The 27,639-nt window shown below is 37.3% G+C and overlaps 1 protein-coding gene across 3 annotated transcripts in view; it reads right to left on the minus strand.

Annotated features, from left to right (window-relative positions):
* Positions 1 to 241: 241 nt before the first annotated feature.
* Gcn5 (Gcn5 acetyltransferase) overlaps positions 242 to 27,639 on the minus strand; it is an 82,507-nt gene continuing 55,109 nt past the window's right edge. For all 3 annotated transcript variants that reach the window (XM_067788295.1, XM_067788294.1, XM_067788293.1), the window contains 2 exons: positions 5,368 to 6,023; positions 242 to 1,196 (listed from right to left, as the gene is read on the minus strand). In XM_067788295.1, coding sequence (XP_067644396.1) covers positions 667 to 1,196; positions 5,368 to 6,023 — 1,186 coding nt within the window. In that variant the 3' untranslated portion in view covers positions 242 to 666. The remainder of the gene's footprint in view (positions 1,197 to 5,367; positions 6,024 to 27,639) is intronic.

Here is a 27,639-nt window from a genome sequence, read left to right on the forward strand (position 1 = left end):
TAATTTTCAATATGTATCTAAATGTTATTTTTCAATGTTGAATTTTATAACATCAAAAATTTTCATTCTTTGAAATTTTGTTAAACAAAAAGATTTGAAATAAACTTAAACTAAATACGTTTTCTATAAAAAGAATTTCAATTGTAAACTACAAATACGACACTCTTGTGAGTTGCCCAATTGTTTTAATTATGACTCGATCGAAAAAAAATTGATTGAGCTAATACACAAAAGAAAGGGGTTTCTTTCTTTACACATTTAGGTTTATTGATAGTCATTTCTTGGAGTACTAGTTGCAGTTTGCTTAGCTTCGGTTCAACATTAAAAATCGAAGTTTAGGTCGTTCTCTAGCCTTCTTATTACATATGTATGTATTTAGTTTTTAAATATATCGTCAGCCAATGGCGAAACTATGCCTAAGTTGACAGTTAGAGCGGCATTGGTATTTGCATCAACGCTACCAACACTACCACCTGTACCAAGAATACTCGTAACGCCGCTGCCAACACCCACACCGCCACTGCCATTTGTTTCCATTGGTTGCATATTTATGTTTTCTACATTTGTTGTTGTTGTTGTTGCCCCATTGCTTGCGCTATGTTCCGCATCCGTATCGCGCTCATGTTCACTAAGCATATCGACAGCGGCGGCATTAAGAGCGCAACATCATTTATCCCACAAATTTAACTCGCGCATCTTGGTCTGAAAATATCGCTCTAATGAATTAGCACAACGATAATATTCAGTTTCTGGTGAATTGTAGAAGCGGCAATTTGAAAAAATACGTGCCATATCGGCCATAAAAAGACGACGCGTCACATAATAACCCTGCTTTAGACGTTCACCCATTGTCTTTAAGTCCATTGGATATTTGATATGATCATAATAGTCGGGTACTTCAGCGGCGGTAACTGGTCGTAAAAATGGCCAGGCAGCTTGATGTTGACGTACTGATTGCAAAACAGATGCAAACGACGCTGCTAATTTGTCTGGATCGGATGATTCCTCTAATGGACGTGATGTACGTTGTGCACGCATTTGTGGCTTCCAGCCGATTTCACGTAATCCAGGTATCGATTCAACCGGTATGGAGCGTAATCCCTCCTTGAAACATGTTAAACCCGGACGTACTTTCTGTACCTCATTGTGACGTTGTGCAATCAATTCTTTAAGAATTTCACTTTGTTTACGTATAACTAAATGATGATAAAGCAGAAAACAAAAAATAGTATTAACAAAGGTTGTAGGTTGAATATTATATGTGTCGAGCGAAATTTGGAGGATTGAAAGAAAGCAAGGCATAAACAGAGAGAGATCCTCTGAGAAAAGTGAGTAGTAAAAAAAGATGCCGTCAACGTTCAAAGAAAGCGTAGAAATGTTAAATTGGCGACTCCATAATGGACTAAGATAAAATAACACCCTTCTCTTGACAAAGACTGCATCCTTTGGAAAACCTACACGTATTGCTAAATCGAAATTTGTATCGCTCCCAGATGCTGCAGTCTTAATTTATTTCTTTCCTGGTCCAGCTTGTACATCACCTGCCGCCGGTCGAAGAGAGCTAAGATATATGTAATATGATAGAGGGAGATAGAGGAATACTATCTCACCAGATTTAGTGTTTGGGCAACGCTAAGAGATAGTGTGAGAGAACGAGATAGCGGTAACCTGTACCACAATAATTGATGTTTGAGGAACGGATTTGTCCAGGTTCTTAACCGATCCGATCACTCTGTCAGCATACGAAAGTGTTTTTGTCGTTAAACAACACGTAATCGGCAAACTGAGGAAGTATTGCAAAAGGTTTGTTAATTTTAGTGGCGACAATAGTAGTAATACCCGTTATACCCAATTGTACCTGTACACAGGGTATTATAACTTTGATTGGATAACGGTTGGTTGTACAGGTATAAAGGAATCGAGATATCTTCATCAAATTTGGTACACGAGCTTATCTGGACCCAGAATAGATTGGTATTGAAAATCAGCGAAATCGGATGATAACCACGCCCACTTTTTATATATATAACATTTTGGAAAACACAAAAAACCTGATTATTTAGTAAATAGTACACCTAGAATGTTGAAATTTGTCGTGTGGACTTTGAGACTCTTGATAAAAACTTAAAAAAAATTTTCTAAAATGGGCGTGGCACTGCCCACTTGTGATAAATTCTATTTTACAAATATTATTAATCATAAATCAAAAATCGTGAAACCTATAAATAAAATAAATGTAAGGCGCGATAACCTCCGAAGAGATCTAAGGCCGAGCTTCTCTTCCAATTTGCGTCGTTCTCCTCTTGATTTTCCCTACAAATTGGCCGGACGGGACCTACATGTTTTATGCCGACTCCGAACGGCATCTGCGAGGCAGATGAGTTTTCACTGAGAGCTTTTCGTGTTCAAATCGCTTTCGAATCGTGAAACCTATCGTAACAATATTCGACTATAAGGAATGCTTTGAAGAAAAATTAACGAAATCGGTTAAGGAACACGCCCACTTTTATATAAAAGATTTTTAAAAGGGTCGCAACGAATAAAAAAACCAATATCTTTGCAAAAAAGAGCTTTATATCAATGGTATTTCACGTCGCAAGTGGATTTATAACAATAAATAGGAAAAAGTCAAAATTAAAAAAAATGGGCGTGGCACCGCCCCTTTTATGACTAAGTAATTTTCTATGTTTCGGGAGCCATAACTCGAAGAAAATGAGTTCAGAATAGAACGATATGTATATGTGTTATTGCGCAGCCTTGTAACATTATTAAGCACACAAAACAAACAAACAGCATTTCAAGTGTACAGCTGGGTATGTAATGTTCGGTTTCATCCGAACTTAGGCTTCCTTACTTGTTAAACGTATTTTTATAAAATCCAGTATCCTAGGGTACTAGCCTGACTTCAGAGTCAAGGATTTGATATGACACATAAAAACGCCTACTCACACAAATCCCCTCTCCTTGAATAATCAATACCTCAATGACTAATCCACGAATATGAAGCCTTTCAGCTCTCCCCACCAATCCTATTTTTCCATAAAGTTAGCGCTTTTAAACCTTAAATATCTACATTTGGATTTGTGAAACAGTTGAACTGAGACGACCTACTTTTGACGTGGTAAAATCAAATCGTTCGCGTTACGGTCTAGGTATTACCGCGAGCACTTCCCAAAGCCGTCGGGCGTGTTTTTGGCGATAGTAAGGATCAATAGGGCAATGGCGGAAGAGTTAACCGAAAAAGAGAGATACATGCGAACAATAAAGGGTGGAAAAGAGGCACACGTAAAAGGAAAGAAGAGGTAAATAGAAAAGAAACAGAGACAGAAAGGCAAATATAACGAAAAAGAAAGATAACTAAAAAGAGGAATGAAAGAGAAAGGCTAAAGTGAAGCTTGAAGTAAAAGTGGAGGAAATGTATGTATATTCAACGGTGAAGATTAAGGGACGAGAAAACAGAAAGCACAGTAGAAGGAAAGGAAATGGGAAGGGGAAAGTAGAGAAAAAGAGAAGGCACGGAACGAAAAAATATACCCGGAAAGGGAAAGCGAAAAAGAGCGAAAGAAACAAAAATTAACGCACGAAGAAAATGGTGGGAAAAAATCTGAAACAGTGAGTGAGAAATGCAAAAGAAAATGAAACCGACCCGACCGAAATGGAATGATAGAGAGATGTATGGTAGGGTACAAAAGATGGAAAATGAAAGGCAACAATAAAAGGAAACAAAGAAAAAAGAAACAGGTTAAAGAAAAGGCAATGACATAGGCTAAGATAAAGGGCGAAGGAAAGAAGTACAAGTAGTAGGTAGTGGAAGGTAAATAGAAAAAAAAAAGGTGAAAAAGGGTGAGGCAATCGGAAAGGGAAAGGCAGCCGAAGAATGGAAAAGAAGGCGAGTTCGAAGGTAGTTTAAATGGGAAAAAATATAAAAAAAGAAGGGAACGGAAATGGAAAATTAACATGAAAAGCAAACAGCAATTGAAACTGGGTATATGGACAAAATGTTTAAAGCTGGTTTTTATTGTAGCGTTAATGACACTCCGCGATGGCATTGGCGAGTGTTATCGATGTTGATGGTCCTTTGCCGGATGCAGACCCGGTACGTTCCGGTAACAAACACCATAAAGGTGCTACCCCGACCATCTCGGGAACGATTTGGTATGACCACATGAAACCTTCTAGACCATACCGCCCTCCCACCCCCTATATCCATCAGGAGTTCGGGGTCGCCAAAGCCTCGGCTGTTAATGAAACAGGATTCGCCGCGGAGTGAGGTTCAAAATTGAGTTGGAGAAGCTATATATTGCGCTGGCAACCCCTTTTTAACCCCTTGAGAGGGGTTGCGCTACACAACCCCTTGAATTAATTTGGTATTTCAGTCACCTCTTACGACAGACATACCTACCGCGGGTATATTTTAAGCCCCCTAATCCGCTGGTGATTTTAAGGCTGGTTAAAACAGTTTTTACTCGGATAACTAAAATAGTTAACTTGCTTGATTGAGGGTGAAATATTAGCATTTTCCCTACAGTTAGTTTTTTTTTTTAAATTTCATATTTGCAAAACATTGCGAATTTAAAGTGGAATTTTCAATTCTTCGATTGGTCATAACTTTTAAACGGGTAAAGATATTTGAACCATTTTTATTTTGAATGAATCGTAGAACTCTATACTTTAAGTACACTCCTTAAATTGTGCATGATACATTTATGTTTGTAACAGGATTCCCCCACGTAGCTGAAGTTGACAAATGGTTTGAGGAAGCTGTGAATTACGCAATCCACAACAATTCACACAACCAATAAAAATTCACACAATTTATACATATTGTGACGAATATTAGCATCACTAAGCTGTTAGTAAATAATCGCGCAACAACAAACACATGAAGCAGCCACTCTTATGTACGTGTACACATTAAAGCTAGCAACATTTATGTAGAAGGTGACGAGAGCTATCTCACACGCACAAATGTAATCATCAGCCGAAGTAGTTACTAACACCTCCACACGCATATGGCTATAAACTACAAATATACATGTACTTATATAACTGGTAACTGACCGAGAATGAGCTACAACTGTTCGCGAAATCACTAGACTTTAGGAGAAATGGGTTAACGTGGAAACCGAGAGTATAAAAGCAGCGCAAGCTGAGTAATAACGTATCAGTTTTGATTTAAGCACACTATTGGTTGTGAAGTATAATTGTGAAGTACTACTCCCAAAGTAAGCTAAATAAAGGCCAGTTTGCAATACTAAATATTGGAGTGATTTATTCAACAGTTTAGCGATTCGAACGTTAGCAGAAGGTTTCAAATAAGCGGAATTTCCCTAAATTCGTTACAATATATATATACCAAAAAATTACCTGAAATGAATTGTGTATTTACTATGCTTGGATGTAATTCACAATGCATTAGCGTAGCGCCATCATACTCCTTAATGAAGCCAGCATATACAGGACGTGCTAATTTTATATCTTTGGAAAAGCCCTGCTTTTTGAAATAGCCAATCGCGTCACAATCAGCATAAGTCAACAAATGTCGTATGCCATGTTTTATGCTATAATCTTTAAGATGATTCATTAAATGTGTACCATATCCTTTAACTTGTTCGGACATGGTAACGGCACAAAACACAATTTCGGTGAATCCCTGACTAGGAAAGGGACGAAAACAAATACCACCAATTGGTTGATTCTCTTTAATGAGCGCCAATGTTTTATGTTTAGTATCGAATACTAATTGGCTTATATATTCACGTGGCATTTCAGGCAATTGATATGCGAATACAGCTTGTAATCCAATGAGCCAAAAAATTGTTTGCTTATCTACTTGTTTTGTTAATGAATTGCCAACAACATGAAATTCGATAGCACGCTGTTGTTCCTCGGCTTTGACGTTTTCATCCCGAGAAACATTAACAGGAAATAGAATTTCTGATTTATTAACAGCTTTCGATTCGGAGATAGCTTTCAAAGCACGCAAAACAGTTTCATCCGAAATATCTTCAAAATGAGTGTCACTGTAATGAAAAAATTTTAAAAATATTTTATTTTTTAATATAAAGTAAATACTTATGTTTTAACTAAATAAAATAATTAAAAAATTTTGTTTTAAGTTAAACGGTTTTATTGACAACAATACTTACATTAAGTAATAATAATACTAAATGCTAGAAAATAATTAGTTAGATCCTAGGTACTAGTCATCAACCTCCTCATCAATCTAATGAGGCGTATCATAACCTGATTAAGGCTCAGTTGGTCTTACTTATGACTTTCAATAGAAATTTGATGCGCCCAACGCTTTTATTTAATTGTGTGATCAACGCCCAAGATTCATGAGGAGTGTGATGACTAGTACCTAGGATCTACCTAATTATTTTCTAGCATTTAGTATTATTATTACTTCATGTAAGTATTGTTTTCAATAAAACCGCTTAACATAAAAATTATTTTTTAATTATTTTATTTTCAAGTTTTTAGTCTTTATTTAATAATACATAATAATATAAATAAATATTCAAAACATAATCCTTCCAAAGACTTTACTCGACTCTGCGCCACGTATGCTTGTCCCTCCTCGAACTCCAAAATATTTTGATGTCACTTCTACCGGACTGTATGTAATATTTGTTCCAAATATGAGCCAAATCGGAACTCACATGCCGCTTTCTATTCATGTATGTATTATGTGTTCCAAATATGAATCAAATCGGACCACAAATACGATTTTTTTAATATCTCGATTCTTGCGCCACCTAGCGGCGACTTTTTTCATAGGTCTCTTTCTATTTTTGTATGTATTATGTGGTCCAAATATGAGCCAAATAGGACCACAAATACGATTTTTTGAATTATTTCGATCCATGCGCCACCTATCGGAGTTTTTTTCTTATTATTGCATTGTCATCGGTTTCCGAAATATATTCCAAGTTTCCAGCTTGTAGCTTATCGGGAAGTTACTTAAATTTCAATTACAAAATTCGTGCCGGCCAGCCAGCCAGCCAGCCGACCTGTCAGGACAAGCTAAGTAAAACCGTTTAAAAATAATATTAATATGCGGACTCCCAATTTAGTTTTCGAAGGTTATGAGATTTCGCTCCTAAATTGAACCGACGCTGGCCGATCACTCAAGTGTCATGTGCACCGTCCTTTTATGTTTGGTTCAGTCCGTAATTCATCTGAGTGTAAAGGCGTTTAGCACGGTGGTGGCACTGTACAGTTTGCGAAAGGCCTGCTGATGGTTGGCTAATCGCAGATTGGCGGTGGAGTGAGTGGAGTGGAGTTCCAACACCTTTGTTACTGGCAAAAAGAGGACTCACCTTCGTTAGCTGGTTTTCCAGACTTTAGTAGCGGAATTATCCTAGCACAACGTTTAGCTTTGTCTACTGAAGGACGCATTGCAAATTGCCGGCAGAAAGCCCCGCGCATTTTTTTCAGTCCGACAGAATTTTATCGCTGAGTGTGATGGATATTTTATCATTGTATTCTGCCGCGTTTGACAAGGATTTGACGGTTTACATCAATTTACCGAAACCCGCAGAGAGGTTAGACTTCTTTAGATGTTGTTGTTGTTGTTGCAGCGATAAGAACACTCCCCGTAGGGGGAACGATTTAGTATGCACACTTGAAACCTTCTAGGCCGTACCATCCTCCCACCCATAGATCCATGAGGAAATTGGAGCCGCTAGGGCTGCTAAAGAAACACATGTTTTTCTGCCAATATAACAAAAGATCGCAACTCCCACAAAAAAAATATCTCAGTTGTCACTTCTACTTTGTTTGATTTGCCTATCTTCCTACACAGGAAGTCCTATCTTTTTACATGGGACTTAAGCGATTATTGCTTATGTCCACAGATATGCAGACATATATTTAATTCGAAAAACAGAAATATTTTTATTCAATTCACGATTAGGAGTTAAGTACGAAAATGGAGATAATCTCGTTATATGTAAACTATATCTAACTACTTTACTTACTCAGTCTGCGTCTGCGCATCTCTTTACAAAGTCTCTTTATAAACGTAGAGGGCGATGCATCTAGAAATACTTTCAGCGGTTTAGGCACCTGTCAGTAGTGCAGGCACTGGGGTACAAACGCGCCTTTCCAAAGGCTTTGCGCAAATATGAAAAGAGTTGCTTAACTTCAGATCACTGCTCTTTTCCCACCGACGCACAGTGTTCGATCTTCAAATTTGAGACGACAAAAATAGTTTTTTAATATTCCTTTTTTTTAATCTGGCTACTCCATTCCAAAAAAGAATGTCAAGATATATCAGAAAAAGCGTATTTGCGACTAGTTTTTGTTTATACATTTCTTGCGGTGTTGCGAATGGGAGGGAAAATAAACAAACAAAAACACACTTAGTGCGAACGCAACTAGTGCAATTTTTAGTAGTCCATAACTATGAAAGTAATAAACATATTTTACAGAAAAATTTTTTCAGTGGAGATAACCTAATATATTCTCTGGTTAAACTTTTTATATTTTTGTGTTCTGAGTAAAGGTAACTGTTTACGGATGAAAAACGCAGTGCATGTTTTTGCAAGTGATTCCTAATAAAATTAAAGCGGTCCTGATCTTTTGACTCCACCAACATCCACCTCAACAAGGAACATATATATAAGGTACATATATTTCTTTTTAAAAATAAGAAAGAAAATTCTGCACATACTTGCACTTTTGTGAGAAAATTAAAATTTAATATGAGCGACTCTAACATATCGCATAGAATTTTGTTTGATATATGGTTATCTAACCTTAAACAAGATAGATGCGAGAAAATATGTAACTTTATAACTATGAATTTTAGTAGCGGATCAACAACAACTATAGATTTTGATAGACTTAAACTTTTTTCCTCCCGTTTATGTTCAAAATTTTAAGGGAAATGGGCAAAAGCGTACAGAGTAAAACCTCGCTTCTTGCATGATAATGATAAATGGCTTTCAGTTACAATCGACTTTTCTTCATTTACAAATATTGCTATGAAGGAAAGCCAGCCCAGAGGTCGACCTGCAATAAGCTTCGATGATTGCAGTCAAAGAAGTAAAGAAAGAAAAGTTAAGAAACTTACAGAAAAAATTGACAGTAGTCAATTACTTTTAGCAGCTGAAATGCAAATGCGCTGGTCCGGGAAGAAAAGCTCAGCAGGGATAGTAAAAGAGCTTGCTTTCGCATCTCCAGAAAGGGGAAATGCTATTAAAAAGTTAAGAACAGCGAGCAATAATATTGAGGCTTTCGCCTGATGAGGCGTTAGCGATGATTTTGGATTTAGATTTATCCATAAACAAATATCGGTTGCTTAAGCAATATACCAAGCATATATGCCCTAATTTATTTCCCTCATATGAGCGTGTTTGGGCTGCAAAACAGTTGTGCTACCCTGAAAACATAACAGTGACGGAATCGTTCGCTAAAATAAATTTACAGTCGTTGATAGATCACACGATAATAAGGTTGTGTGCTTCATGTAATGATGTTGTAGAAGCGAACCTAGACTCATGTACTGGCAATGAATTGCAAATTTTATTTAAATGGGGATGCGATGGTGCAAATCAGCAAAATTGGTCAGACGAGGGTAATAGTGATGAAAACTTATTTAGCATATCCCTTGTTCCGATTCAAATGTATGTGAATAATTTTAAAAGGGAAAAGTTGATACTGTACCAAAATCCTGCTCCGAACTCATCTCGACATTGTCGTCTTATTAAAATAATGTTTGCTAAGGAAACGACTGACTTAATAAAAATGGAGGTAAAATATATCAAGGAGCAAATAGCAGAACTCCGCCCAACAAAAGTGAACGTGCTGGTTGATGACGTCCAATGCCGTAGTATATTTGTTCATCCAAAAGTAATTTTATGCATGATTGATAGAAAGGTATGCACAGCCCTTTCCAATTATAATTCGTCCCAAGTATATTCTTTGTGTGGGGCAAAACCAACGGAAATGAACAATACTTCAATTTTATCGAAAAAAAAACCATTGATCCTCAACTTTTAGAATTTGGCTTGTCACCGTTACACTCGTGGATAAGATTTATGGAATGTTTGTTGCATATAGCTTATAGGTTGGAAATTAAATCATGGCAAGTTCGGGGATCAGAAAATAAATGCAAAGTACAGCGGAGAAACACTATTATTCAGCAGAAATTCAGATAGGAAATGAGGTTATTAGTAGATATACCAAAGCAATCACGTGGAAAAACAAATGACGGCAATACCGCTAGACGTTTTTTTAGAAATTCAGAAAAGTCAGCAGATATAACCGGAATAAATTTGGAGCTGTTGCAACGATTTCATGTGATACTAGAATGCTTAGCGTCGGGATATTCCATTGATGCAAAGGCTTTTGATCTTTATGCGTCTGAAACTATGGACCTATATTTAAAAATTTATCCATGGTATTATATGCCAGTTACGGTACATAAATTACTCTGTCATGGCAATATTGTAATTGATTACTGCATACTTCCTATTGACCAATTATCTGAAGAAGCCGAAGAATCGAGAAATAAAGACAATGAACGCTACAGATTGGAGTTCACACGAAACAATTCTCGAACCCAAACAAACAACGATTTACTAAAAAGACTTCTAATTTCGTCTGATCCATACATTTCTAACTTAAGGAAGTCTTCCAAGACGAATCATGGAGCCATTACTTCAGATATATTAAAATTGCTTAAAAACCCGTTATTAAATATTGAATTTGATGAGAATTAAACTGCTTCGCAAAAATTCTGTCTAATAAAAAACTAATTTCTTAGTTGATTTTGGTTTTTCATTGTATGCACCGATATACATACATTATTGAGGTATGCAAACATTTCCAATGTTTCAGGCTTTGGCTTTGAAAAAATAGTTCAATGTACAGCTTAGGTGTAGTCTTGCTACACAGATTTTGTTGGACGTAAAAAACAGAGCACAAAGTTGACATCTTTATAACAAATTGAATTTAAAACAAGTAAGGAAGTCTAAGTTCGGGTGAAACCGAACATTCATGCTCAGCTGAGAGCTTAGCTGCGTTGGTTTCGTAGGGTTGCGTAAATGGTTTATAAGTGGTTTTAATTTCCATATCACATATGTTTGGGATATATCGACCAAATTGTAGACCAAGGGTGACGTTTTTTTGAACGATATTCCTTCATCCTTAGTCAGATAAGGGAAAATCACTATGTAGGAAAATGAACCTAGCGTAACCCTGGAATGTGTTTGTATGACATGGGTATCAAATGAAAGGTGTTAATGAGTTTTTTAAAAGGGAGCGGGCCTTAGTTCTATAGGTGAATGCCTTTTCGAGCTATCGCCATAAAGGTGGGCCAGGGGTGACTCTAGAATTTTTTTGTACGATATGGGTATCAAATGAAAGGTGTTAATAAGTATTTTAAAAAGGAGTGGCCCTTGGTTCTATATGTGGACGCCTTTTCGAGATATCGCCATAAACGTGGACCAGGGGTGACTCTAGAATGTGTTTGTACGATATGGGCATCAGAGGGAGTGGCCCTTAGTTGTGAAGGCGTTTTCGAGATATCGACCAAAATGTGGACCAGGGTGATCCAGAACATCATCTGTCGGGTACCGCTAATTTATTTATATATGTAATACCACGAACAGTATTCCTTCCAAGATTCCAAGGGCTTTTGATTTCGCCCTGCAAAACTTTTTCATTTTCTTCTACTTAATATGGTAGGTGTCACACCCATTTTACCAAGTTTTTTTCTAAAGTTATATTTTGCGTCAATATACCAATACAATTACCATGTTTCATCCCTTTTATCCTATTTGGTATATAATTATGGCATTTTTTTCATTTTTCGTAATTTTCGATATCGAAAAAGTGGGCGTGGTCATAGTCGGATTTCGGCCACTTTTTACACCAATACAAAGTGAGTTCAGATAAGTACGTGAACTGAGTTTAGTAAAGATATATCGATTTTTGCTCAAGTTATCGTGTTAACGGCCGAGCGGAAGGACAGACGGTCGACTGTGTGTAAAAACTGGACGTGGCTTCAACCGATTTCGCCCTTTTTCACAGAAAACAGTTATCGTCCTAGAATCTAAGCCTCTACCAAATTTCACAAGGATTGGTAAATTTTTGTTCGACTTATGGCATTAAAAGTAACCTAGACAAATTAAATGAAAAAGGGCGGAGCCACGCCCATTTTTAAAATTTTCTTTTCTTTTGTATTTTGTTGCAACATATCATTACTGGAGTTGAATGTTGACATAATTTACTTATATACTGCAAAGATATTAACTTTTCTTTTAAAATTTGAATTAAAAAAAAATTTGTTTTTAAAAGTGGGCGTGGTCGTTCTCCGATTTTGCTAATTTTTATTAAGCAGGCATATAGTAATAAGAGTAACGTTACTGCCAAATTTCATCATGATATCTCCAACGACTGCCAAATTACAGCTTGCAAAACTTCTAATTACCTTCTTTTAAAAGTCTGCGGTGCCACGCCCATTGTCCAAAATTTTACTAGTTTTCTATTCTGCGTCATAAGCTCAACTCACCTACCAAGTTTCATCGCTTAATCCGTATTTGGTAATGAATTATCGCACTTTTTCAATTTTTCGAAATTTTCGATATCGAAAAAGTGGGCCTGTTTATTGTCCGATATCGTTCATTTTAAATAGCGATCTCAGATGAGTGCCCAGGAACCTACATACTAAATTTCATCACGATACCTCAAAATTTACTCAAGTTATCGTGTTAACGGACAGACGGACGGACGGACGGACATGGCTCAATCGAATATTTTTTTTCGATACTGATGATTTTGATATATAGAAGTCTATATCTATCTCGATTCCTTTATACCTGTACAACCAACCGTTATCCAATCAAAGTTAATATACTCTGTGAGCTCTGCTCAACTGAGTATAAAAAGTTGCACATCATATTTAAAAAAAAATTCTTAAGTAAGTAGTCGTTATCCATCTGTTAACCGTATAAGATGAATAACGAAATTACTTTCATAGACATCCCAATTCCGAAAATTCTCGAGCTGAAATTGCCAACCATGAAAGAAGCTATGTGCGTATTTTTTTACCAGTTAAATATTCTTAAAGGTTCTGTCTCAAAAAGTGCTAAAAATGCAGCAGCTCAGGTTATAGAGCTTTGAAAAAAATATGGTATTCCTACTACCAAACGTCAAAATATAGAGAGAAGAATTGTTCGATGTTATTACAAGTGGCGAAGTATAACAAAAAATTATAAACGCAAGAAATCACCATCCCAGAAGAAGAAAGAATCGTCACTTCAAAAAGATTTTAAAATGTTATTCGATGTTGTTGATCGGAAGTCCTTAAAATCGTTTAATAACAGCATTAAGGACTTGTATTTCAATCAGAAAATCGGCAAACGTAAAGCATTAATCCATCACAACGTAATTTCTCCTAACATAAGTGCAAATTTGATGGCAGCAGAATAAATCGGTAAGGATTTATTTTTAGTCAATAACTAGCACAACGATTTGTGGTTTTTTAAATTTCCGAACTTGTCATTATTTCGTTTCCCAAAACAATATTCTTTTTTTTTTTTTCTAGATCTAAGTCAACCATGGTCATCCTGCAGTAGGATTAGTGTTAGTGAAATGTCGGATCACATATCTTTATTCAGTCCAACTACACATTTTGGTTCGGATTTTACTTATGAACAGCCAATACAGAAAAAATTAACCAAATTTAATGTTCTAACCCCAGAACTCATCTCTGCTCTTGACAGAGCTAATGTCAGTAGTAGAAACGCGATGTTCATAATAACTCCAGTTTTGTCTAGCGTTGGCATCAGGATAGAAGACACAGCTCTTAGTTATAAAACAATTCAACGAACCCGTATGATGCTAAGAGAGGACATTGGTCAAGGGCTGAAAGGAGATTTTAAAACACATGATAAATACGTCGTACACTGGGATGGGAAATTGCTGCAAGATATTTCTGAGTCAAAAACCGTAGACTTCCAATTCTTCTCACTGCATTTGGATATGAGTAGTTACTAGGAGTTCCAAAAAAGGAGTCCGGATCATCAGAAAACCAAACATCAGCAATTTTAAGGACTTTAGATGAATGGGGTATTACTCGATACATCAAAGCAATGTGTTTCGACACGACTGCTGTGAATACAGGTAATAATCATAAGCATAAGTCTCATCTCAATTATTCTTCAATTCATGGATTTAATTGTTGCTCTTTGTTTAAGAAATAAATAAAATATAAAATTTACTTAACAAAAACTTATTTTTTCTGAAATGAATAATTTTATTACAAAATGCACCCAATACGCATGAGTTCTGTGGTATACATATGTATATTTTCAATTGTGTTGAGTAAAATGAAAAGAAGAGATGTAGCTACCTGCTAACTACCCAATCCTTTATTTAAAAAGATCTACTTGAATCGCTATTAATGAGCGTTAGGTACGTGTATGAATGTATTCATGTGCGGTGGCACATTTATGTATTCGTAAAAAATATTCCATTGTTAACCGTGAATATCTCTTTTACGGTTTGGTAAATTAAAGAAATGCATTTTACCTTTTTTGTAGACCGTGAAATTTCCCATTTAAATATCTAAAATTCGTTTCTTAATATTTTGCTGTTTTTGAGCTACACAACTTTTAACAAAACCTTATCGGTTTCAGAAATTAGTAAATTTTCGACCTCGAAGAACTTTGTAATGGTCACATTAATGAAAAAAATTTATAAGACCTTTTTTGTAGAGGGTTCAATTCCCTGCAAAAACTGGGGTAAAAGTTGGCTGTACGATTTTTGGGTGAGAAGATATATTCATTTACATAAAAGCTTTTCACGAAAACAAAAAACGTCGATGAGGCACGCTTTCCCATTAACATAAAAAACTCATATTTGGTCATTATACTCCATTTATGGTCAGGAATTCGAAAATCTGAGTACCCTTTGAAAAAACGAAAATCGTTTTTTTGGCCCACCCTAGTGGACACGCTATAACGAATTCATGGAGGAATTACTTGAAATGGGTCATATGAAGGTCGCGCCTGAAACGAACAAAGATGCCTATTACATGCCACACCATGCTGTTGTAAAAGAGTCCAGCGTCACGACAAAATTGCGAGTTGTGTTTAACGAGTCTGCTAAAACCACAACGGGGAGATCCCTCAACGATGCGCTTTATGTAGGTCCTCAATTACAAGAAGACTTATACTCAATTCTTTTGCGCTTTAGAATACATAAATACGCAGTAACTGCAGACGTTGCAAAAATGTATCGACAAGTCTGTGTTTCGGATAAACACGTTGACTTACATCGAATTGTTTGGCGCTTTAACACATCTCTACTTATTACAAACTACCGCATGCTACGCGTTACTTATGCAGTTGCGTCCGCCTCGCATTTGGCTTTCAAATCGATGCAACAAACCGCGATACAATCTTCCAATACTTGTCAAAAATCAGTCACCGCAATCCTTAAGGATTTCTACATGGATGACCTTCTCACTGGTGCGTCTAGCAAGTCGGAGCTCAAGGCATTGCAGCGAAATGTGTCCGATATTCTACGAGAAGGTGGGTTCGAATTAAGGAAGTGGGCGTCAAATTGTACGGAGTTAAATGAGACTATCGCTAGTGAATCCAAGAACATATCACACTACGCCGTAGATGGCAACAATGTACATGCTCTGGGACTAATTTGGTATATGAAAGAAGACTATTTTACATTTTCTATTTCTCTAGGAGAACCTCCCCGCGTCTTAACTAAGAGAGCATTTCTAGCCGATGCCAGCAAACTTTTTGATCCATTGAGTATACTTTCACCGGCAACGATTAGGTCGAAAATGTTATTTCAGGATATATGGCGTTCCAATATTGGATGGGATGACCCAGTACCAGATACGATAGCCAAGATGTGGCTTGATCATCGCACGCAATTGCAACTCCTATCTGACCTTAAGGTCAATCGTTGGGTCGAAGTCGGAACAAAATACTCATTTACAGAGTTGCACGTTTTCGCCGACGCTTCCGAGCGCGCCTATGCCGCCGTCATATACGTTCGCACCGTACATAAAGACGGTCATATCACAATCGGCTTAATTTCTTCAAAGACGAAGGTTGCCCCGCTAAAAACAACAACATTACCTCGTCTCGAGTTGTGCGCTGCACACCTTGCCGCAAAATTGGTCAAGGCTGTTACACATAGTTGGAAAGAGTTTCGTTGTCCACTGGTAGCATGGACAGATTCGACAATTACGTTGGCGTGGCTGCAAGCACACCCTAATAAATGGGAAACATTCGTCGCAAATCGCGTCGCCTATATTCACGATGTCTTACCCCCAGAGTGCTGGAACCACATACGCTCTGAAAGCAATCCTGCGGACTGCGCGTCTAGAGGCATATCTCCGCTTCAACTCTTACATCATCAGCTATGGTGGTTCGGCCCTGATTTCTTACACGCAGATAAACAGTTCTGGAAACAACCCGCTCAAATAATGCATACAACCGAGAGAGGCTTACGAAAAGTTAAGGCTTGTATTGCAGCTACTGATGTTCACTGGTCGGTCATGACAAAATACTCATCTTATTCGAAATTAAAAAGAATTATCGATTATGTATTGAGATTTATATACAATATCCGAGCTAGCTCGCTTGGCATCAATAACAAAAAAACTGGCATTCCTAATTGTCAGGAATTGCTCGAATCAGAACAAAGATTAATTAAATATACACAAAATTTCTATATTTCTAACGAAATACGTTGTTGCAGGGAAAAAATGGCGATTCCATTGTGTAGTAGCTTGCTACGTTTACAACCGTTTCTCGATTCGTTTGGAATCCTTCGTGTTGGAGGTCGTATAAAATCTGCAGATGTTGCGAATGATGTCAGACATCCTGTTATACTGCCAAAAAATCTCCGCTCTCAAAACTGGTTGTTTTCGACATACATCACTATACGCTACATGCCGGACCTCGCATAATGCAACTAATCCTCCAACGCCGCTATTGGGTCGTGGGTGCTCGCAACCAAATTCGTAATATCTATCGAAAATGCGTCAAATGTACCGCTTTAAATGGCAAACTCGCAACGCAATCAATGGGTGATCTTCCCTCGTCTCGCATAACGTACGCTCGTTGCTTCACTCGTACAGCAGTAGACTTTGCTGGGCCTTAGGCATACAAATTTACAAAGGGAAGAGGAGCTAAATCCGTAAAGGGTTATATATCTTCATTTGTCTGTATGTGCACAGGTGCAATGCACCTCGAATTTGTTGGAGATCTTTCAAGTTCGTCATTTCTAAATGCCTTTAAACGATTCATCAACCGCAGAGGCTATTGCAAAGAAATGTTTTCGGATAACGGAACGAATTTCGTTGGTGCAGAAAGGGAACTCCGTGAAAAATATCAAGAGTGCATGCAAGACAATCCACCGTCCGCACCTCACATGGGAGGATATTGGGAAACTGGAATCAAACGCATAAAATATCATCTTAAACGCTCCCTCCGGGAAACTCTCTTAAGCTATGAGGAATTTAGTACGCTTTTAACGGAGGTGGAGGCTTGTGTTAACTCCCGTCCATTATGCGACATTTCAACGGATGCAAGCGACTTATCGAGTTTAACGCCTGGCCACTTTCTGGTAGGCGAACCATTGCGGGCAATTCCAGAACCTGAGAGTCAAGGGTTTTCTGGAACCCTGCAACAAAGTTGGCAGTTGATCTCTGCTATTCGTCAACATTTTTGGTGTCGTTGGAGAGACGAATACCTCGTCAGCTTGCAACGACGTGCTAAGTGGTTCCGCCCATCACGAAATTTTCAAGAAGGAGACGTCGTCGCTGTTTTTAATGAACCATCTCCTCCAACAAAGTGGACCCTCATTGCCATCCTGGTATAGATGGTCACGTACGTGTCGTAACGATAAAAACCGCAAATGGAGAATTCACTCGACCAATATCTAAGCCTTGTCTTCTACCAACACAAGGGGATGTATTTTCCGAAGAAAGCTAAATGCAGTTATTTGACTTAATTTAAGTTTGAAATTTTTATTTTTGCTAAATCTTTGTATTTAAATTTATTTCTTTTGTAATTTACATATATTGAACATATTAAGATAGTTCAAGGGTGGCGGTATGTTGAGTTCATTTAAACATATTGTGTTGAGTACCTAAACATGTTGAGCTTATGCAAATATGATAACATAAGGGTTAACATGCAAGTCTACACAGTTCCAATAGTTAGTTAATAACAACTAGTAGAAATGACTTTGACTTTGATTCGTGCCTTTCATCTCGTTAACAGCGCCGCTGCCTAAATAATTATAATTTGTGAAATTACATGCATTTTGTGCATATATGACCGCCAGAGTCACCAAATAATATTTTGTATAACTCAGTGATTATTAATTAGAAGTTTTACTTTGAAGCATTAAAGCTAAGTTACTAAAAACCTAAACGCTTATTATTTGGAAACTCGAAGCAACCGCAACAACAACAGGTGATACCATTTACGCATACAGTCCATATCGAACAAAATCCGCCGTACCATCGTTAATTATATAACTAGATTTCCCATATAAATTTTCCCCTCGATAATCGCTAATTATGAACAAATTTTAGAGTTGCGGATTTTTTTTTTTTTCATAGAAGAAGTTCGACCTCTATAACGTTATCTCTAATTGGAAGCACAAAATAACAGAGAAACGTGAACATTTTAAAGAAAATAATATTGTTACGAATATTAGCAAAACTAAGGGGTGCTGCCATCTCCAGGCCGATGCTAAGCAGTGACGTGAATTCGCATCAATAATTCAATCATTATGTATTTACATAAACGAATCAATAATTGCGTCTACACATATGTACGTATACGAGCAGCGGAGAACCAATGCACAAACACATGCATATATCTTATCTGAGTTGTCACAAGAGAGGGCAATAATTTGTGCAAGTATTACTCAAATGAGAAGTTATAAACGTAGTTGTGGCTGGCGATTTTGTAGGTGAAACTAACTAGTAAGTTCTGGAATGGAAAAACCTGGAAGTATGCAATGAGAAATCAAAAAGTATAAAAGGCGCGACAGTAGAGGCGAAGGGAGAGTTTCATTTGAGCTATCAATCAGTTTGGGTGTTAAGCAAGCTAGTTGCAAAGTATAAGTGTTATTGTGAAGTACTTTAATAAAGGCCATTTTTCCATTATTCAATATTGGAGTTATTTATTCAACAGTTTAGTGATTCGAACTTAGCAGAAGGGCAAATAAGAGGATTTGCAAGTAAATTCGATACAATTGGAGTCAAAAGAGGAATTGTTGAATAAATTCCAGAGGACAACAACGACATGGCAAAGTTCAGTGAATTGAAGATCCAGCAACTGAAGAAGGAGTTGGAGAGCCGTGGATTGAATACAACCGGCAATAACATCGAACTTCAAGCACGGCTACGAGAGGTAATGGAGTTGGAAGGAATTGATGTGGACGAGTATGTCTTTTATCCCGATGTGGAAGAGCCAGCGACTAAATTGGAAGAGAAGATAGAGACTTCGAATCCATTGGCGAGTGTAGACACTAACGCGATACTAGAAGTGCTGAAGCAAATGTCGTCACAAATATCAACCGATATGTCAACACAGCTCGAAGTACAAAAGACAGATATAACATCTCAACTGGAATCGCAGGAGACACGTATAACATCCAAGATGGAAGAACAGAAGACATATATGGCATCCAAGATGGAATCACAGGAGACACGTATTGCAGAAATGTCGTCAGAAATAACATCGAAGATTGAAGCACAAGAAACGCGTATTTCAGAAATGTCGACACAGATTACATCTAAGATGGAAGCACAAGAGGAGTGCTTATCATTGCAGGTGGCGCATATGTCTTCGCAGTTAGAAGCACAGAATACAAAAATTGTACAGCTCGAGGACAAAATGGATGCCGAGATAGAAGCTTTGAGAGGTCGTATACAGGAGTTGTAAATAAATCGCCCAACTGTTTCAGCGAGTAATCCAAAGGTAAAAACACCATCCTTTGACGGTTCTGTTCCTTTCCAGGTCTTTAAGCTAAAGTTTGAGAAGACCGCAGCAGTGAACAATTGGAATGTGGAAGATAAATTTGCCGCACTCTTCGTAGCATTGAAAGGACCAGCTGCCGAAATGTTACAGACTATTCCAGAGTACGAACGGAACAGTTATGATGCATTGATGGCTGCTGTAGAACGGCGATACGGAAGCGAACACAGGAAACAGATATTTCAAATAGAATTGCAAAACCGTTACCAAAAAGCTAATGAGACTTTGCAAGAGTTTGCTTCGGATGTTGAAAAGTTGGCTCATTTGGCAAATGCGGACGCACCCGTGGAATACACTGAAAAGGTAAAAATTCAGAGCTTTATAAATGGCATACGGGACGCCGAAACAAAGCGAGCTACATACGCAAACCCAAAGCCCACATTTGCAGAAACGGTATCCCATGCACTGACACAGGAAACAGCGTCACTTTTGAGTAAGCCCGCATACAAAGCTCATCGCGTGGAAGTGGAAAGGCCAGATTGGGTAGACAAAATTTTGAAAGCACTGAAGGGGTTACAACAGAAAAATTCCGGAGTTATGAAGTGTTTCAAGTGCGGTAACCCAGGTCACATTGCACATCATTGCAACACCGGTCCTGGTAGTTCCAACTTGGGTGGCCGTAAACGCAAAGCTGGAGGAGATGAGCAAGAGCGAGTAAGAGGTAGAGATCTAGAGCTAGATCCAGCTATTGAATGCCCTGTGATATCTGTGTTGCAAATTGTCGAGCAGTCTTACCGTCAGAGGGAATGTGGATGGTAAAGAACATGTACTGACTGTAGATACGGGCGCATCTCATTCCTTGATTCGATCTGATTTGGTCTACAGGAGAGTAAAGTCATTACCTGGAGCGAGGTTGCGTACGGTCACTGGCGAGTATAACCAAGTCCGGGGAGAAGTGATCTGTGAAGTCTTAATTGGGAAGGTCATGGTTTTACACAAATTCGTTGTGACGGAGATTGTTGATGAAGTCATATTGGGAGTGGACTTCTTGGTTGACCATGACATCAAGATCGATATGCAGAAAAGGGTAATGCGTTATAAGAACCAGGATATACCACTTAACTTCAGTTTTCAGAAAGGATTCAGTAGTAATCGAGTACTGGTGGAGAAGACTCGACAAAAACCACGGAAGTCAAAGGCAAAGGTTAATAGGTCGAATGGGCCAAATAAAGCAAAATCAAAAGTACCTGCGAGAGAAACACTGGCATTGACAAAACCTAAAAGACGCAGGAAAACGAAGCAACGAATTTCCGAGAAAGAATGCGAGGGTAATTTCAAGCCGGTGCGCACTACTGTTGTGAAACGTGGGAACGATACTGATTATGCGAAGCCAATCCGTCAAGCGCAAGCTCTACGAAGTAGTTCATTGGCCAAGCAACAGAGTGCGAGGGAACGATCCAGGATAATGAGTAGTAAGATGAAACACAGGTACGACAAGGAAAATAATTCGGAAGGTTTCCGGGAGGGAGATTTGATACTGCTATACAAACCTCACCGGCGGAAAGGTGTTCCATCCAAATATCGGAGCAGTTGGGAATGCCCGTACAGAATTGTGAAGACTATCAGTGATGTCATCTACCGCATACAAGCAATTGGGAAATCATGAAATAGAAGTGGTACATTTGGCGATGCTAGCAGCGTTTAGATCGGGAGATTTGTCTGATCGGGACGATCAGACTTAGGTGGAGGGCAGTGTTACGAATATTAGCAAAACTAAGGGGTGCTGCCATCTCCAGGCCGATGCTAAGCAGCGACGTGAATTCACATCAATAATTCAACAACTATGTATCTACATAAACGAATCAATAATTGCGTCTACACATATGTACGTATACGAGCAGCGGAGAACCATTGCACAAACACATGCATATATCTTATCTGAGTTGTCACAAGAGAGGGCAATAATTTGTGCAAGTATTACTCAAATGAGAAGTTATAAACGTAATTGTGGCTGGCGATTTTGTAGCTGAAACTAACTAGTAAGTTCTGGAATGGAAAAGCCTGGAAGTATCCAATGAGAAATCAAAAAGTATAAAAGGCGCGACAGTAGAGGCGAAGGGGGAGTTTCATTTGGGCTATCAATCAGTTTGGCTGTCAAGCAAGCTAGTTGCAAAGTATAAGTGTTCTTGTGAAGTACTTTAATAAAGGCCATTTTTCCATTATTCAATATTGGAGTTATTTATTCATCAGTTTAGTGATTCGAACTTAGCAGAAGGGCAAATAAGAGGATTTGCAAGTAAATTCGTTACAATATAGTTCCCAGGGATGGAACATATGTAAACGCCCAGATTATCCATTGAAGATTAAGGCATTTGTAAACGTGGTCTTAATAAATATATCGAAAATTTAAATATTATCATTTCTTTTTCATTTTTTATAACAATTTTCTTGATATTATTGTTTACGTATACATTAAAGCGAGTCAAATTTTTTGCCCATCAGGAGTATAGCAAAAACGTAATCCACAGATGATTCTAAGAAAAATTGCTGACGACACCATAGCTCTAAGTCAGATTTAGAGGTCCCCACTTTTGAAAATAGTGTAACGAATTTACTTGCAAATCCTCTTATTTTCCCTTTTGCTAAGTTCGTATCGCTAAACTGTTGAATAAATAACTCCAATATTGAATAATGGAAAAATGGCCTTTATTAAAGTACTTCACAATAACACTTATACTTTGCAACTAGCTTGCTTAACAACCAAACTGATTGATAGTTCAAATGGAACTCTACTATTGCCCGCCAGATTTCGTGCTTAATCAATAACTGCTTGACAGCTCAACTCAAACTGAATTCCAGCGCCTCTACATTTGTTGCCTTTTATACTCTCTGATTTCAACGTTCGCATCTTCTAGGCGCTTCCAGAATCTACTAGTCCATCAGCTCTCAAACTTCTCAGCTGTAACTACAATTGCACGATTTGTAGCTTCTCTCATTGCATACTTTCAGGAGTATCTCAGATATATGCATGTGTTTGTGCATTGATTCTCCGCTGCTCGTATACGTACATGGTACATATGTGTATACGCAATTATTGTTTCGTTTATGTTGATACAGAATGATTGATCTATGGATGTGAATTCACGTCACTGCTTAGCATCGGCTTAGAGATTGCAGCACTCCTCAGTTTTGCTAATATTCGTAACAATAGATATTTTGCATTTGAATGTAGGGTTTGGCCAAAAAATCGTCATATCTTCTGATAGAATTAAAGGAAAAATATCATATTGTGCTTACTTTAAAGGTATTTTACGTACATTTCAGAATCTGTAATAATATCTATAGTGTTTTTGAGTTTTAGTAGAGATATCACGCTTAAATTATGAGAAATTAACCTAAAATGAACTTTTAACTACTATATTATCATTTTTAACAAATTTCTTATGGAAAATTTTTTTTCTTTACAGCTAAAATAAGTTCAGAACATTTCCAACAACTTTTATTCAGACAGTTTTTTTTACCTTTATATTAAGTCCTTTTCATGTTTGTCCCTTCATTTCCATACGAATTTTCGACCCACGGAAAAGTCTTTTTCGGTAACTTCCCGTTGAGCTAGACACTTGATACTTAGAACATAGTTCAGATTTGGGAGACACTACAATGCAAGTGAAAAAAAACCGCTAGGTGGCGCACGGATCGAAATATACAGAAAATTAATTTTAAAATGGAAATTTTGCGATCGACTTTTAACTAACTTCTCGGCGATCCAGAGACTTGAAACTTAGCGCATAGTTTGCGAGTCGATGGTACTACAATTCGTGGAAAACAAAATGTCGCCAAGTGGCAGACGAATCGAGATAAACGAAAATCCCTGAAAAATTCTTGGGGCCGTGAGTCAGAACCCGGTGACAATGCAACATTTGATCAAAAAAATTCTGCTAGGTGGCGCATGGATCGAGATATTAGGAAAATTAATTTTAATTTGGATATCATTCAAACCATTTTTAACTAACTTCCCGGTTACCTAGAGTCTTGTAGCTTAGCACATAGTTCGAGACCCAGTGACAATACAATTTACAGAAAAGAAAATTCCGCTAGGTTTTGCGCTAAGTGAGATAACTACAAATCCTTGAAAAACGAAGGGAATCTTGCAATCGATTTTTGAGTAACTTCCCGGTGAGCTGGAGATATGAAACTTGAGCCGTAAATCAGAACCCGTGACAATGCAATATTTTATCAAAAAAATTCGCGCTAGGTGGCGCATGGATCGAGATATTAGGGAAATTAATTTTAATTTGGGAATCTTTCAATCCATTTTTAACTAACTTCCCGGTTACCTAGAGACTTGTAACAATACAATTTATAGAAAACAAAGTTCCGCTAGGTGGCGTGCTAATTGAGATAACTACAAACCCCTGAAAAACGAAGGGAATCTTGCGAACGATTTTTGGGGAGCTTACCGGTGAGCTAGAGACTTAACGCTTGGGCCGTGGGTCAGAACCCGGTGACAATTCAATATTTGATCAAAAAAATTCCGCTAGGTGGCGCATGGACTGAGATATTGAGAAAACTCTTTTTAAATTGGGAATCTCGCAATCGATTTTTAACTAACTTCCTGGATATCTAGAGACTTGAAAGCTGAAATATAGTTTAAAACTCGGTGACAGTGCAATGTTTAATCAAAAAAAATTCGCTAGGTGTAACGCGGATCGAGATAGTAAGAAACAAATTTTAATTTGGGAATCTTTCAATCTTTTTAACTAACTTCCCGGTTACCTAGAGACTTGAAACTAGGCACTTAGAGGCCTGGTGACAATACAACTTATAGAAAACAAAGTTCCGCTAGGTGGCGCGCTAGTCAAGATAACTGCAAATCCTTTAAAAACGGGGGGAATCTTGCAATCGATTTTCGAGTAACTTCCCGATGAGCTAGAGACATGAAACTTGGGCCGTAAGTCAGAACCCGGTGACAATACATATTTTATCAAAAAAATTCCGCTAGGTGGCGCATGGACCGAGATATTGAGAACACTCTTTTTAAATTGGGAATCTCGCAATCGATTTTTAACTAACTTCCTGGATATCTAGAGACTTGAAACCTGAAATATCGTTTAAAACTCGGTGTCAGTGCAATGTTTAATCAAAAAATTTGAGCTAAGTAACGCACAAGTCGAACTATTTAGAAGATTAGGCCATACCTTCAAGGCTAGCCTCTTCAGGCGTTGTAGAATTCCACCTCGTTGAAGGCCCAAATCAATGCACGTCCTTGCATACTTTTAGGCGTATGCGACTTTCACCACGATTCTTTTAGACTTTCAGGCGTATGCGCATTTCACCACGATTTTCAGCTGTGCAAATTAAATAGCTGACAAACGAGGTGGAATTATGTTGTTTTCGCGTTGTCAGCGAAAACTCCACTAATTCTCTTAAATCTTGCTATTTTGAACAAATAAATAAATATAAGAATTTTCACTTAGGAATTACTTAAATTACTAATCAAAGTTGCAATTGCCTTTTTGTAGGCAGTACTAAAAAATTGAAAATAAAAAAATGATAAAAAAATTTTAAGGACTACCTTTATATAAATGGACCAAAAAATAGAAGGCAATTCTTACTTTAATAAAGACATAGTCTTGTTGCATTTAGACCAAAAAACTTTAACAATAGCTATTGTAAAAGAATTTTGGGATTTAAAATTATAAAGGTAGAGCGCGTGTTTAAATTTTAAATAATCAATTAGTTAATCCCAAGTACATGGTTTGTCTTAAATTGAAAGATTGCGCTCTACCTTTATAGTTTTAAATCGCAAAATTCTTTTACAAGAGCTATTGTTAAAGGTTTTTAGTCAAAATTCAACAAGACTATGTATTAAAGGAAAAATTGCCTTCTATTTTTTGGTCCATTTATATAAAAGTAGTCCTTAAAATTTTTTTATCATCTTTTTATCTTTTTTCAAATTCGTTTTAGTACAAAAAAATTTTCAAAAAAAAAAACTTATATTTTCAAGTAATAAGTAAACATTAGAGCTATGGTGTCTTCAGCAATTTTTCTTAGAATCATCTTTAGATTACGTTTTTGCTATACTCCTGATGGGAAAAATCCATCCATACAATTTGACCCGCTCTAGTATACATACATACAAGGGATTACTTGAGGGAAATTTTTAAATCAGTTCTGATTTCAACAAGGTACGATTTTCAAAGATTAATTGAGGTTGGTGTATTCATTTCATATGAAGACATAAAAGGAAGCAGAGCAAACTACCAAGAATTTTTCATTCTTAATTTTATCTGCTTTTGAAATCGTTCGTTGCAGTACAAATATTTGTCGGTTAAGGCTGGGTTTCCTCGAAAGCGGTTCAGATACGTAGCGGTATAGTACGTTGTAAAAAATGTTGAAATGTAAAAGTAATTATGTGGAAACTAAGAAGACGGTGAAGTTCACCGTAACGTAATATCGCGGCAGGGCTTAAATATTACGGCCGTCATGACGGTAGAAACTCGTTCAGCACCGTTTTTTCCCACCGCTATTGTCAAGGTGGTGAACATTTTGTTAAATAATTGAAATTATTTATAAAATAAGCAAGATTTTTGAATTAAAATTTTTTTCTTGCACTTTTATTTAAAAAAAAAAAAAAATAAAAAGAACACGCGAAAATGAAAAATTTAATTCTGCGAATCGTCTGCGTAACTGTTCGTAGTTTCCAACAAAGCGGTGCAGCTGAAAACGGTGAGTATACCGGCCGCTCTTTACCGGTCGTAACATAGCGGCACGGCTTTTGGAGAAAACCAAGCCTTTGGTGACAAGCAACATAGTGTCACGGATATTAGCATCACTAAGCTATACCATCACTAAGGCGATGCTAAAGCCATGCCAAGCAGTATTTACGTCAATAATCAAATCATGTATACACATATATAAGGCAGCCGAAAGAGATGTCACACACAGATGCATTTACTTATACGCCTATGTGTGTGCGAGAGACTGTAAACTACAAACTCACATACATCTGAGAGACGCTGAAAAGTAGAAAATTGTAAACAAGTAGAAACTATATGAGAACTATAAACACTCGAAATAGTTGGTAAGTTCTGGAAATAGAAGAGCCTAGATGTATGCAGCGTAAACTATAAAAGCGGCACAAGCGAGTAAAAAGTAATTCAGTTTGAGTTGAGCTATCAATCAGTTTGATTAAGCACGCGATCTGGCGGCCAATAGTAGAGTTTCATTTGAGTTATCAATCAGTTTGGTTATTAAGCCAGCGAGTAGCAAAGTATACGTGTGATTGTGAAGTACTTTAATAAAGGTCATTTTTCCATTCTTCAATATTAGAGTTATTTATTCAACAGTTTAGTGATTCGAACTTAGCAAATGGGCAAATAAGAGGATTTGCAGCAAATTCGTTACAATAGTAAAGAAAACGGTTACTCAAAATGCAAAAACTCAAAGTTCTGGTATATTTTATACTGTTTCTTATATATATTTGTCATTACAAAAGTTAAAGTCAAGTACAAAAATGCACTCATGACATAAGAATGCATCGCAGAATAAACACGTGGAAAGCTGAATGCCAGAAGATGTCTCCGCTTACAAAAAAGGTGTTTTTGGCCTCTAACTCCGGATTTTGGAGGCGTATTCGAAATTCCAAGTATGC

The sequence above is a fragment of the Eurosta solidaginis genome, chromosome 5, assembly GCF_040869045.1.
Source record: "Eurosta solidaginis isolate ZX-2024a chromosome 5, ASM4086904v1, whole genome shotgun sequence".
Classification (NCBI taxonomy): Eukaryota; Metazoa; Arthropoda; class Insecta; order Diptera; family Tephritidae; genus Eurosta; species Eurosta solidaginis.